Source organism: Chiloscyllium plagiosum, unplaced genomic scaffold (genome assembly GCF_037043375.1).
Source record: "Chiloscyllium plagiosum isolate Xiang-an unplaced genomic scaffold, Cpla_swu_hap1 HiC_scaffold_10, whole genome shotgun sequence".
NCBI classification, from domain to species: Eukaryota; Metazoa; Chordata; class Chondrichthyes; order Orectolobiformes; family Hemiscylliidae; genus Chiloscyllium; species Chiloscyllium plagiosum.
The window spans coordinates 73,037,848-73,053,387 of record NW_028270148.1 but is presented as its reverse complement, the minus strand read 5'-3'; the positions used below and the strand labels follow the sequence as shown (position 1 = coordinate 73,053,387).

General features: G+C 40.3%; 1 protein-coding gene across 1 annotated transcript in view; it reads right to left on the bottom strand.

The window, feature by feature from the left end:
* Window positions 1-15,540, bottom strand: part of tiam2b (TIAM Rac1 associated GEF 2b) — a 243,392-nt gene that overhangs the window by 1,722 nt on the left and 226,130 nt on the right. The window contains exons 20-23 of the mRNA XM_043696135.2: window positions 8,057-8,115; window positions 7,818-7,923; window positions 5,242-5,329; window positions 158-315 (exon numbers count right to left, since the gene is read on the bottom strand). Coding sequence (XP_043552070.2) covers window positions 158-315; window positions 5,242-5,329; window positions 7,818-7,923; window positions 8,057-8,115 — 411 coding nt within the window. The remainder of the gene's footprint in view (window positions 1-157; window positions 316-5,241; window positions 5,330-7,817; window positions 7,924-8,056; window positions 8,116-15,540) is intronic.

Sequence of the window (15,540 nt, the reverse complement as noted above, 5' to 3'; positions counted from 1 at the left end):
AGATGTCATTCTCTCACATATAAAGCCTTGACAATCTATTAAATGACATTTATAAATAAAATATTGATAGAAGAAAAATTAGATTACATAAACAATTACATAATTCCAAATGAATTTAGCTTTTGTGACAGTGAAATCTAAGCACTGGTTTTCTTACCAATTTTAGCAGAGGATGGCACTCTGTTTCTCAGAGGAGTTATATGATCTTTATTCAGTTTCTCAAATGGCACTTCTGACTTGGTCATATTGCGGCGAACATTCTCTCTCAGAATTGAACGTATCACTTTAATTATGTTTGTTTTACTCTCGGGATCACTGGAAATAAAATAATTTCTGTTACATAAATATATACAAAATATCAGAATAATATAGTACAGAAGAGGCCCTTCAGCCTCAAAAATATATTACTACCTGTGCTACCCACTTATTTGCACTAGGGCCATAGCCTTGAATATTATGACATTTCAAGTGCTCATCCAAGTATTTTTTAAAAGATAGAGGTTTCCCATCTAACTATCCTCCCATGTAGTGCATTCCAGACAATCACTACATTGCATGAATACTTTTTTTCTCCCAAATCTCCAGTAAACCACCTACCTTTCACTCAAATTATATTCCCTTATGATTATACACTATGCGTAAGGGTAGCAGCTGCTTTCTCCTCACCTTGGTGATGCCCTTCATTTTACAGATCTGTAACTACTCTGCTCCAAAGCTTATTCAGTGTCTCTTTGTAGCGGAAATGCTACAATCCAGGCATCATCATTTGCACTCCCTCCATCACATCCTTCCTGGAGCGTAATAACCAGAATGGCACATAATATTCCAGTTGTGGCCTAACCAGAGTTGTATACAGGTGCAACATGACCTCTCATACTTAATTTATGCCATGACTGATAAACATGATGCAGAGGTACCAGTATTGGATTGTCATGGACAAAATTATAAATCACAACACCAGGTTATAGTCCAACAGGTTTATTTGGAAGTTCTAGCTTTTGGAGTGCTGCTTCTTCATCAGGTAGATGTGGTGCAGGACCATAAGACAGAATTTATAGCAAACGATTACTGTTCAATATATCATTTCAGTTGCATGACATTGTAATCTTTTGCTATAAATTCTGTGTCTTATGATCCTGCTCCACAGCTACCTGAAGGAGCAGCACTCCGAAAGCTAGTACTTCCAAACAAACCTGTGGGACTATAACTTGGTGTTGTGAGATTTTTAATTATGACTAATAAAGGCAAGCATCCTGTAACTATCATAGTCAGAGTTACATAGCACAGAAACAGACCCCTTCCGTCTAACCTGTTCATGCCAACCATAATCCCAAACTAAACTAGTCCCATCTGCCTACTCCTGGCCCATATCCATCCAAATGTCTCAAACAGTGCAACTTGTACCTGCATCCACCACTTCCTCAGGAAGTTCATTCCACACTTGAACCACCCTCTGTAAAAAATTTGCCTCATGTCTTTTCTAAACCTTTCAGCTCTCACCTTAAAAATGTGGTCTCTAGTCTTGAAATTCCGCATCTCAGGGAAAAGATAACTACCATCAACTCTATTCATACCTCTCAACCTCCTTTGTTCCAAAGAAAAATGTCCCAGCCTTTAGGGTGCTACTTATTGGACAGGGTAAACACAGGAAGAATGGTCCCAATGCCTGGAGCGTTGGAGGCTGAGGGAGGGGTGACCTTATAAAGGTTTACAAAATTATGAGGGGCATGGATAGGGTAAACAGGCAAAGTCTTTTCCCTCGGGTCGGGGAGTCTAGAACTAGAGGGCATAGGTTTAGGGTGAGAGGGAAAAGACATAAAAGAGACCTACGGGGCAACTTTTTCACACACAGGGTGGTACGTGTATGGAATGAGCTGCCAGAGGAAGTCGTGGAAGCTGTTACAATTGCAACATTTAAGAGGCATCTGGATGGGTTTGGAGGGATATGAGCTGGGTGCTGGCAGGTGGGACTAGATTGAGTTGGGATATCTGGTCAGCATGGACGGGTTGGACCGAAGGGTCTGTTTCCATGCTGTACATCTCTATGACTGGGGAGTTCACAGTTTAAGGATATGGGGTAGGCCATTTAGGACCGTGATGAGAAGAAATTCACCCAGAGAGTGGTGAGCCTGTGGAATTCTCTGCCACAAAGAATGTTTGAGGCTAAAACATTGAATATTTTCAAGAAGGAATTATAGTTCTTAGTGCTAAAGGGATTAACAGGTATGGGAAGAAAGTGTGAACAGGGTACTGAGTTGGATGATTAATTAGATTAGTGTCTTCAGTGGAGAGAGAAGATGACACAGAAAACTTGTCTATTTTGATAATGCACAAATTCACATGGTAGAAAAGAAGAAACTGGGAGACTGAAAGTTTACAGGAGGCAAGCTATAAAGAAATATAGTTGAACTAACTGGAGAAGTCAGTGGCTTTTTAATTAATAGACAATGGAGCCAAAGAAATGAAGCAAGTGCTGAAAATGATGATGGGACATGAGTGGAAATTAGAAGCTAAGTTGATACAATTTTCAGATCCAGTGAGAGCAGTCATCAATATACTAGGCAAAAAAGATCTAGGGGAGATAGCTTGAGTAGGATTGGAATAAAGACTTGTCTGAATCTCGCAAAGAAACAAAAATATCACTAGGGAAAAGCACTTTATTTTTGGAGAAAGTGAGTCAATTTAAAGGAGAAAATTTTCTTGGAGAGAACATGATCAGGCAGAGATGGATCAGCATTGGATGGTGACTGATTTGGCCAATTTTCAAGAATGAAGCAGAAAACCCAGAGAGACAAGTGAAAATGGCCATGGCCAAGAAACTGAAAGTTAGTGAAATGTATGGCATCAAATAATTGCACATGCAAGATAGAAAGAGTCGACAAGGGAAGAAAAGGAAGAAAAAAAGTCAGTTCAGTAGGACAATAACAGCTAAAAATGACAGCCCTATTATTATGCATTTTTGGAATAAGGTAGAATTAGGCTGAACAGGGTTAGTGGACTAAGAGGTCAGTAACCATGAAGGGAACATCTCCAAAGGAAGATGGGGTCAATGATAGTCTAGGAAACAATGGCTTGATGTTTGGCTCTATCACCAAAGTCTAGGAGAAAAGAAACAAATTTCGGAGACTTAGCACTCCACCTCTGCAAGGTATCAATACACCAGACAAGAACAGCAGTATGTTATCAGACCTGCAGACAAACAATGTTACGGTTGGACTTAATGGTATAGAGTTAGCAGGTTCAGAGGAAGACTAGTTAGTAGAGAGCAGAGAATTTAAGACAGGCAATGTCATACTGACAGTTCTCAATGAAAAGATCAAGATGAGTTAAGAAACCAGAGGCAGGGGGACAACAACTGTAGGTTCTTATTTCAAATCCGGAGAGCTGATGACTGATTTGCATATTAGTAGTGGTGTATTCTATTAACACAATTACATTTCCATTACAATTTAGCCCAATAATTATTCTCACAGGATAGATCAAGTCTAATAAAATCCAGAATGCAAACCTTAATGCTAGTTTTGATGCAACATTGAAAACTACATTCCCTATGAATTTCACCTTCACACCACATTACTGATACTTCTCCCAGAACACAACGTTCAGCTTACTTTCAGCACAAAAAAAAGTTCCCTATGGGTTCGGGTAAAGTTTTCTTCATTTTAAGAATAGCTACTGATCTTGTGTGAAAGCAGCGATGTCATCTGCTTGTAGACCATATTGGACTTAAGCCTCAGTCTTCAGCAGTATGTCCTCCCTTAGCATGCTTTGGATATCAAACCTATACCCTAAATGCTTTGTAAATGATTGTACTATGTATATATGCAAGTTTGGTGGACTGTCACTTTAAAAGTCAGATCACATGACATCATTGTCCATTAGGCAGGGATTCAGCTATGTCTAATCTTGCTATCTGCAAAGCAGACACCTCAAGTAATAATGATGTTGCTCAACACTTCAGTCTCCTTCTGGAAAGCTGTTAACTCAAGAATGCAGACCTCAAATTTCAAATAATAGCAGTGGTAACCAGACCCACAGGACTAGAGACTAGTGATGAGATGATCCTGAAGCCCAACGACAGTACATGGATAAAGTGTGATCTATGAGGGCAGACCAGTGATCAAGTGGGGGAAATCCTAAAAAGAGAAGCAGACTTCACAGCATACTTAAGCTTGAAAAGCCAGTGAAAATCTGAAGTGCAAAAGGCAGAATACTTGGCAAGCAACAAAAATATAAATAGGTCATGGCAATAAGCAGAGTAGTAAATCAGAAGTTCGGACAAGGAGTGGAAGGGACTGAACACTTGGAAAATATATATGTGAAAAAATAACAATTGATACCATTTAGGAACCCCACTAGCAGGAAAGCAATCAATCAGTTAGTTTTAGAGGTAGTAGGGTGCCGGTCAGACCAGGGGTAGGAGTAGGTTGGACAAGTTCCCAGTTAAGTAGGTTGCAATCTGGGCAGGGAATAAGGGATAGAAAGCCAGATGGTTAGGGTGTAAGACATTGGGGCGTGATGGTCAACTGTGGAGCTGGGAAAGTGGATGCAACTCCAGCATAGGGCAGGGGGGGGGGGGGGGGGAAGGAGGTAGAGAGGGCAGAACCAGAAAATAGGGAGTGTGTGTGTGTCCAACAGCACTGAAGGAGGGAGTATGGAATGAGACCCATCTCTAGCTGAGGGAAAACAGGGAGTGTGTCTGGCACCATGGGATATCTGCTGGTGGGTGGTTCTGGTTACAGTCTGAGAAAGTGTAGGGCCAGTTGAATAGTTACACATGGACCATGGAACTAGGTTAGACCATGGAATTAACAATCTAACTTTTTCCTCAGTAATTATTTACTCAATTCCATCAGAACCCTTCAAATTCTCTGATTTAAATGAAGACATTGGGAGCTCCAGGCATAAAGGATAATTTTCAATTTCTAGGGCAATTTTTTCCAGAGTCTGGTACAATGAGGACTCTGCAGGGCCTTGTGCACAGCTCACATTATATTGGAATAACGAATGCCTGGCTATCGGAAACTCTGGACTAATGGTTCCATAGATTAGTGAGTGGTTAACTCCCAAACTTTTAACGATGGATAAGTGGTGGACAAGAGATATTGTTATAACAGACTCATACAACTCTTTGAAGATAATAACATTGTACAGCATAGGAAAAGTTAAGTCCATAAGAAGTCATATTTAAAACCCTTCTGGAAGGTGATCTTACATACTGAAAGGCAGTATTCAAGTTACCTGCTACACAACTGAAAAATTGTTTCAGGCCGTCCTTCTAATTCAGATTTAGTGTGGATTAATTCCCAGATGCAGTTGGTGTCTGTCCCTGAACAAAAAGAGAACCAATTAGTGAAGGCAACTGCAGAATGAAAATGTCTCTTGCAATGTTTTTATGCCACTTCCTGATTCTGGAGTTTCTGGAACAAGAGCTGTAAACCAAGACCCTTAAAAAGCTGCAATGGCCTCTAAAATAATCAGGTCTTACAGAAAACTCAAATCACATTCATGGAATTAATTGGAATGGTTCTTGAAGGTTACTGCTGGTAAAATCAATTTCTATGCTGTTTTACAAAAATAGTTATAGCTCTGTGGAGGACTTTTCAACAGTTAGAATAAAATGCTTGCTTGTATTGTCATACATTTGGGCACAAAAGAGCTTAAAAATAAATTTAATTGTGGAAAATAAAGTTTTATTGATTATGTGGGGTGCATTTATATTAAATCACTCCCCTTAAAATACTGTCGTGAGGAGATTTGGTTTCAATGTAATTGCAAAATGGACCATAAGTAGTCAGAAAATCTTCTTACATTGCACTATTCTATTAACTTGTACTATCTTTGAAAACCAATTTACTCAATGTCTTAATCCTCTCATCTACCATAGCCAACACATTAGTACCATTACCTTTTAGGAGAAAGTGAGGGCTGCAGAAGGGCTCATGCCTGAAACGTTGATTCTCCTGCTCCTTGGATGCTGCCTGACCTGCTGCGCTTTTCCAGCAACACATTTTCAGCTACCATTACCTTTTATCATGAAACTGACAACTATGTAGGCAAACAGTATACAAAAGCCAAACTGACTGCCTTCACATACTACTTCATCAATCCACTACTACCGATGTTTGTTACTTCCGATGACATTCCTTGTGTTCCACTATCATAGATCAGAGGAACAAAGCAGTCTTGATCCATAACTATATCTTACTGGCGACTAACAAATCATTGTTTAAGGAAAAAAAGTATGCAAAAACAAACCAAATCCATGAAATGCTTCACAGAACTGTACGGATGTAAATAGGGCACTAGGATTATATTTTTTAAAATTTCAAAAGATATACAGCAAATAAACAGGCCAGTTGGTCTAACTAGTTCATGTTGGTATTGTACCTGAACCTGCCCTATTGGTGTGCTCCTAAATCTGATATTGGAATCTCCCCAAAATGCTGTTCAGCTTCCCCTTAAATACATCTATCATATTCACTTCAATTGAGTTCCATTTTGTTTTGTCAAGAAGGTTCTTCTGAAATCTATATTGAATTTTTTTTTATATTGATGGCCTACAGTCATGTTCTTCCGCACAAGAGGAAACATGCTTTCTCTATGTACTCTGTCAAAACTCTATCATGATTTAAACAACTCCATTGGTACCCCTTAGTCTCTTTATTTTAAAACAAAAAAACAGCCTGTCAAATCTTGCCTAATGCACATATCCCTGGTCCCGATACAGGTTTAGCATAGCTTCCCATTTTTCAATTCCATCCCTGTATAAAGGAAAGTCTAATATTTAATTTATTTTTTTTTACATTGCTAACCTGTGGTGCAACCTTTGGTGACAGCTTAACTACATCTGAGATCCCTTTGTTTCTCTGCCTCACCCAAACTTGCACTTTACATGTAAACTCTGACCTCACTATTCCTTCTACAAAATGTACACATCTTCCTACTTCACTTTTATTGGTGAACTTAATTTGTCAATTATTAACCCATTCTGTCAGTTTACTAATATCATTCTATCATTTGATGAATCCTCTCCAGTGTTTACAACCTCCCAATTTAGTGCCTTCTGAAAACTTAGAATTTGGTCTTTTAATTCCATAGTCCATTGTTAATGTAAACAATCCCCATCTTGTGCATTCTCTCCAGAGCAATTATGTCCATGTATTTCTATTGTGTTTCCTTTATGATTGCCCATGGGTGGGTTAGTAAAATGTAAAGATACAACCTGCATTTTAAAGTAGTAACACTGTAGGAAGGACGACCCTAACCATTTTTATCCTTCTTGCTCAAACGTCAAGACCACAATTTTTTTAAAAACGTATATGTAACAGCAATGTGGCTGATTCTTAAATGACATCTGGGAAGTTAGGGATGGGCAATAATTATGTAGACCAAAACTGCACACAATACTCCAGTTGTGCCCTCATCAGAGTCTTATTTCATATTTATATCCTTACTTTTGTATTCTATACCTCTGCCAATGAATAAGAGCATTCCAAATGTCTTCTTTATAACCTTATCTACTTGCATTGCTACCTTTCAGGACCTGTGCACTTGCACGCCAAGATGTCTAACTTCATCTATGCCCCTCAGTACATTCCATGTATTTTACTGTTTGACCTCCCTAAACACATTACCTCACACTCATCAGAGTCAAACTCCATCAGCCCTTAGTTCAACACACTGTGCTGAAATCAGCCAGCAATCCATTTGACACTTGTCCCCTCATTGCCCTTTCTTTCACTTTGTTAAAGAGTCTTTTATGGGGTAATTTATCTAAGGTTTGCAATTTAATTTCAATCACTGAATTGAATTACCTGCAGCATTTCCCAATCTGACCTGAAGAGCTGACAGTGGAATCAGCCATCTGAATTTAAACTGATCGATATCACCAAGGATGTAAGCGGAGCGTGGTACTGTTCCCTAGGAAAGAAGGCAAATTATGGTAGTCAAAAATTTAAACCCAATTAGAGAATACTTGTACAAGGAAGGGCAAGGTCCATGCCAAAAAAAAGGCACTGTGTATGCATTGATAAGAGTTAAATGTGTCACTTACGGTTTTCTTTTTAAATTTGTAGAGCTCCTTATACACCAGAATGACAGCTCGCTTAAAAACTAGGGAATGAAAAAGACATAGTGGTTAATCTCAGCCTTCTGGCTGTTGATTTAAATAAAGCTTAATATGAGTTGTAGGAGTGACACATTCACAATTAAGCAGAATGTTAGTTGCTAGAAAAGAGAGGTGAACAAAATCTTGAAGTTAATTATAAATACAGAACAAAGCCATGTTTCTCTCTACCAAAATAAAAGTAAAATTCTGAAAACTGCATTTTAAATAAAGGAATAGATTTTTTGAAATATTTCCATTGTTTCTCCTTTATTCTTGTCCATGGGTGGATTAGTAAAATGTAAAGATATAATCTGCATTTTTTTAAGATATTTTTATTGAAAATTTAACATGTTTTTACAAACTTACAAAATAATACACATAAATACAAACATTAATATACAATTAAATATTAAATAAATAATAACCAAAACTTAATAACAAAAAGAGATAAAGAAGAAAAACAAAACAAAACAAAACTCAACTAACCACTAATTTAACCTATAACTAACAAGAGCATATAATAAAATATCTTACATTACTCAAGAGAAAATAAAGATAACATAGTAATTAAATTGTGAAGTACATGCTCGGAACGAATTCACATCAAGTCGTGATAAATCCCGTATTCATGCGGGATTCCTCCCCCAAAGGCCCCCGGACCAGCCAGAACCGCTACCACAGCTAGATGAAAGCCCTTGACAGAATGACCGAAATATCTATCTATATAATTCAGGAAGGGCTGCCATATTTTATAGAATAATTCAGTTTTTTGGTGCATCATATTTGTAAGAAAGTCAAGGGGAATACATTCCATGACCAACCTATACCAATTCGAAAGTCCTGGAGGGCCCTCAGCTACCCAGTTTACTTAGATATTCTTTTTGCACAATATGGGAGAATGGAGAATAATTTCCTCCCGTGCACATCCAGGGAAGGCAAACTCGAAAAGCCCAGGAAAAGAGATACTGGATTTACTCTAATTGCCGCTCCCAAGATTTCTATCAAAGCATTTGCTACTCTGACCCAGTATTTGCAGATCTTATGACATGTCCACAAGCAGTGTGTGAGAGTGCCCACCTCTATTTTACATTTGGGACACATTGGAGATGCTCCTGCCCTAAATTTTGCCAATTGTTCCAGTGCTATATGAATCCTATGGAGTATCTTTAATTGAATGACATGGGTTCTATTACAGGTGGAGATTTTTCTGTCATTTTCCCAGATGTCGTCCCATATTTCTGTGGATATTTCCAACCCCAATTCCTGATCCCATGTTCTAAGCAATCGTTCCATATCTTCCGAAACTTCATTATGTAATAAATGGTAGAGAGTGCTGACCGAGGGTAAACCCATTGGCCACAACACTTTTCATTCCCTATCTGATTTATAAAGGCTATCTAATAACGTAGTCTTCTTCTGTATGTAATCTCGAATTTGGAAGTATCAAAAGGGGTCTCCATTAGGTAGTCCAAATTTCTGGTGCAGCTGTCCAAAAGACATCATACCCCCTCATCAAACAGACCCTCTAAACAGGAGGATACCCCTGTACCTCCAGGATTTAAATGTGGCATCTGAGAGCCCGGGTTGAAAACCCCATGCCCCTACTATAGGAGTATAAGGGGAGGTTTTATGTGAATTACCCTCTTTTTGCCGCATCATCTTCCAGGCTTTAATTGTGTTTAATACTATAGGATTTTTACAATGGTCCATAATGACTTTCATCTTATTTTTATAAGCGGTCACTTTGCTTGAGAAGCCTCGATGTCCAGCCAGATTGATTGCAGGTCAGACGAGACCCAATCGGCTATGTAGCTTAATAGAGAACTCAGCTGATACTTCCTAAAGTCTGGAAAATCCAGCCCTCCCCTTGCATGTGGAAGCTGTAGCTTCTTTAACTTAATGAGGGGCCGTCTATGATTCCAGATGAAAGAACCAAGCCAACCATATAATCTGAGCAACGCCGACCTTGGCAGCATCACTGGGAGCATTCTCATAGGGGATAAGGGACAGAGCAAGACATTCATTTTAATTAGAGCTATTCTACCTAGCCAAGAAATTGAAAGATCCCCCCAACGTTGAAGGTCCGGCCTTATCCTTTCCAGTAAATGCACAAAATTGACCTTGTACAGCTGGCCAAATACTGGGGTGATAAAAATACCTAAATATAAAAAACCCTCCAGAGGTCACCGAATAGGAAAATGAGATCTATCCAATAAGTGGGACATACTAGCGAGACCACCCATCGGCATGGCCTCCGATTTTGATAAGTTAATTTTGTAACCTGAGAATGCACTAAATAAATTAAAACTTTGATCAGGTGGGGCACGGACATCAAAGGATTACTAAGAAAATGGAGAACATCATCTGCATAAAGGGTAATTTTATGTTTACCCGTGCCAACCCCCAGGGCCGTTATATTAGAATCAGCCCGTATAGCTTCTGCTAATGGCTCAATTATTAGTGTGAATAGTAATGGAGAGAGATGACATCCCTGACGGCAGCCCCTACCCACACTGAAGCTATCCGAGCCTAAACCATTGGTGATCATGGCTGCTTTGGGGTCATTATACAATATTGAGACCCATTTAGCAAATACCTTTCCAACGCTAAACCTTTCCAGTCTATAGAACAGGTATGATCATTCAACCCTGTCAAATGCCTTTTCAGTGTCCAATGAGACTACTATTCCTGGTATTCTTTCCTGATGACAGACTTAATCACATTCAAAACCATTCTAATATTATTAGATGGTCTACAGCCCTTGATAAACCCAGTCTGGTCCTCTAATATGATATATGGCAATACCCTCTCTAGCCTCAATGCTAATGTTTTAGAAAGAATTTTAAAATCTACATTTAGCAAAGATATTGGTCTGTATGATGTGCAATCTTCTGGGTCCTTTCCTTTTTTGAAAATGAGAGAAATATTTGCGGGAGACAGCCTTGACTATATGAGTAGTTGTACATGTCCAGAAGTGGACCAGCTAATACTCCTGTAAACTCTTGGTAGAATTCAAGCTGAAATCCATCTGGACCAGGTGCTTTACTACTCTGAAGCTGCCTGATTGCATCAAGTACTTCCTGGGTTGTAAGGGGAGCATTCAGGACCGACACCTGTTCCGGGGTTAAATCCAGAAAGGCCAGGCTTTTAAAAAAGGACTCCATCTTCCTGGCTCTATCTTCACAATCCTGCGATTTGTACAAATCAAAATAAAACTTTCTAAAGAATGTGTTGATCCTTTTATGATTGTGAGTCAGAGTACCAACACTTTCCCTGATGGGCGTGATACTTGAGGGGCCTTTTTTTTCCTTGCGAGAAACGCTAGGTATCTACCAGGCTTATCGCCATATTCATTAATCTTTGCTGTTTGGATAAGCGTGGTATTCAGGACTATCCTGAGGGCCGTAATCCTTTGTAATTTAGCAACAGAGGGCCTATCAACGTACACTGTCTCAGCTGCCTTTAAGCGAGCCTCGAGTAGACGCTGTTGTTCTCCCTTATGTTTTTTCTGGATCGCCGAGTATGAAATGATCAGACCCCGCGCATAAGCCTTAATGGTCTCCCACATCATCGACGAGTTACTAGCCTTACCTGAATTAATTTCCAAAAAAAAGTTTTGAATTCTTGAGAGAAATATTTTACGAATTTACTATCCTTTATTAAGAAAGAATCCATACGTCAATGTCGGGGGGGGGGGGGGGGGGGGGGCATCTCGTTGTTCCTAGTCTTGGATTTCCATATACACTGCAGTGTGATCGGAAATTATATTACTTATTTTGCAGGATAATATGGAATTCAAAAAGGTAGAGTGGGCAAAAAACATATCAATTCTGGTGTGACACTCGGGTGGAGGCACCTCCACACATCTACCAATCCTAGCTCTTTATTCAAATCCGCCAATTGCCTGGATCTGGGGGATATACCGGCAGTACTGCTGGGTATCCTGTCTATCTCCGAATCCATACCGCAATTAAAATCTCCTCCTATAACTGTGTAATGAGCCCCGAGAACCATCAGTTTGGAGAATGCTTCCATTATAAATTTGAAAGGATGTGCCGGGGAACAATAAAGATTCAAAATCCATATTCCTCTCCATTTATAAGGGCTTTAATCAGTATGTACCGTCCAGATTCTTCTTTTATCTGACTTAAGGTTTTGAAAGGGAGATTCTTCCAAATGAGAATGAGTACTCCCCTACAGTATCATTAACCACACGGATTAATTCTTACAATCTATTTAAGAGAGTCCAAAAATTCCTGGCCTTCTTCGGCGATCCGAAGTTATAGACAGATCCTTCATGGTCAAAACGCAGCATCGCTGGGTAGCGCAAGGAGTACTGGATGTTTAAGTCCCTTAGATGCTTCTTCATTTCATCAAACGCCCTCCTCTTGCAGACCAAAGCTGGGGAAAAATCCTGAAACAGCATAATCCTAGATCCCTTATATGCCATGGCCTGGGGATCTTTCCAGAGGGTTCCGGAGGCTCCCAGGAGCTTTGCTTCTCTCTGTAACATTGAAGCCGGAACAGGACCGGGCGGGGGCGCTGGCCTGACCCGGGCCTGCGTATTGCAACTCGGTGGGCTCATTCTACCCGCACCTGGCCTGATTCAGCCTCCAGCTTCAACATCTGAGGGAGCCATTGCTCCAAAAACACTGCAAGCTGGCCTTCCTCTTACCGTTCGGGAAGGCCCAGCAAACAAATATTTTTTTGACGGCCCCGATTCTCAAGGTGGATGTGATCTTCTAAGGCCCGGACTCGCTGTTCGAGAGTCTGGACCCAACACAGCTGATTCTGCAGCAACCTCAGAGGTCGGGGCCTTTAGCTCTGCCCCCTCCAATTCTATGTTTGATTTTTTTCAATATTTCGGTCATGCTTTTGCAGTGCGACCGAGAGCGATTCCCACCTACTTCTGGACTCTTCTATGAAGACGTCGATTTTCTCTTCCAGCTTAGTAATAACACAACAAGACTAGCCACCGTAGGTAAGTCCCCCGGGGTGGCTGCGGACATCTCTGCTGCAGCTGGGGAGGGGGTGGGGGGAGAGGTTCCTGCCTGTCATTTTAACAAAGCACCAAATTACTCAGGTTTGATGCAAAATGACTAACTGTATTAAATAAAAGTTACTTTGAATGGTTTGGCAGGTGTGGTGGAGGTGGGCAGCCCACTTTGCCTGAGTCTTGGACAGAGCACTACAGACTCAGACTTTCTGGGTTGCCGCCATCATGGTTCTCCCCAACCTGCATTTTAAATAGTAACACTGTAGGAAGGACAATCCTAAATTTTTTTTATCTTTTTGCTCAAAAGTCAAGACCACAATTTTTAAAAAATATAAATGTAACAGCAATGTGACTGATTAATTGACATCTGGGAAATTAGGGATGGGCAATAAATCTTCTTTGCAGTCTCTCCACAGCGATTATGTTCTTCTAGTAATGTGGTGACCAGAACTGCACACAATACTCCAGCTGTGGCCTCACCAATGTCTTAGTCTAATCGTGAAATTTTGACTTTTCTATTCTATACCTCTGTCAATGCATGAGAGCAGCCCATTTGCCTTCATTACAACCTTACCTACCTAACTTGTGGTGCCCATGCCCCTGAATGAATAATAAAAAAATTCTCAGCTTGCTCCCTGCTAATTCAGTGGATAAATGTATTATGAAACTCAGGCATTCAGATGTCTGGAGTAAATTTGATAATCTTAAGTGTAAAACAGTGATCAAGGGAAGATGTTGCTACGAGTGGCCTGATTGTACAAGGCAAGGATGCAAATTGATTTAAGTTTGCAGTCTAATCATTATCTAGGTGATTAATTCTGGAAGTATGCATGTTTGTTGGGGACATGATTGGGCTTGGCTGTGATCTCTTTCTACTGCCAATTGGTCACCCCTGTCCAGACTTATACATGAAAGATAGTTGTTGTGCCAAACAGGTGTTGATATCTGAAGCTTTTTTCTACTTCAACCTCTCATCATAAAGTAATTAAGAAATTTTCAGTTGCTTTGCACTACACTGCCAATTTCCAAATAGAATGATATAAATGATACAGCATAGAAGGGGGGCCAATTTGGCCATCATGTCTATGCCAACTCAAAGACACCTAGGTGCCCTTTCTAATCCCATCTTCCTGAACACGGCACAGAGCTCTGCACCTTATAGCACTTAAGATCCAAATCCAAGTACTTTTTTAAGAATGGAGATTAGATTAGATTACTTACAGTGTGGAAACAGGCCCTTCGGCCCAACAAGTCCACACCGACGCGCAGCCCACCCATACCCCTTCACCTAACACTACGGGCGATTTAGCATGGCCAATTCACCTGACCTGCACATCTTTGGACTGTGGGAGGAAACCGGAGCACCCGGAGGAAACCCACGCAGACACGGGGAGAATATGCAAACTCCACACAGTCGGTCGCCTGAGGCGGGAATTGAACCCGGGTCTTTGCATCCACCACCATCTCAGATAGCAAATTCCAGACACCCACTCTCAAAGAAAAAGGTTTTTCCTCACATCCCCCTTACCCTTCTGCTGCTTAGCTTGAATCTATGACTCCTGTTTTTTGAACACACTGCCAAAGGATTCAAGTCCCTATTATCTGCTTCATCTTTATCCCCTCAGAGTTTTGTATATCTCAATCATACACTTAGCCTTTTCTGTTCCAACGAAAACAACTCCAACTTCTTTAATCTCACCTCATAGTTACAGTTCCCCAGCCTTGGCAAAATTCTAGTAAATCTTCTTTGCAGTCTCTCCACAGCGATTATGTTCTCGCAATGTGGTGACCAGAACTGCACACAATACTCCAGCTGTGACTTCACCAATGTCTTAGTTTAATCATGAAATTTTGACTTTTCTATTCTATACCTCTGTCAATGCATGAGAGCACCCCATTTGCCTTCTTTACAACCTTACCTACCTTACTGCTACCTTAAGGGACCAATGCACTTGCACGCCAAGGTATTCTCACTTAATCTACCCCTCTCAGTGTATTCCCATTTATGTATTTTACTGTTCGACCTCCCTTAAATGCATTACCTCACACTGAGTTGAACTCCATCTGCCACTTTCTCACCCACTTCACCAACCAATTTCTCTCATTTTGGAGCTTACAGCTATCCTCCACACTCCATTACATGGCCAACTTCTGTGTTGTCTGAAATTTCCAAACTGTGCCCCCCACGTCCAAGTCCAAATCGAAATCGTCGATGTATAACAGAAACAGCAAGGGTCCCAACACCAAGCCCTGCAGAGCACTACTTCAAACAGCTTTGCATTCACAAGTGCAACTATCGACTATTACCCTTTGTTTCCTGTTACTAAGCCTACTTTGAATCTTTGACACATTACCTTGTATCCTAAGGGTTTTTACTTTTTTTAATCAGTCTGCCATGTGGGGTCTTACTAAAATCCATAAAGACAACATCCTC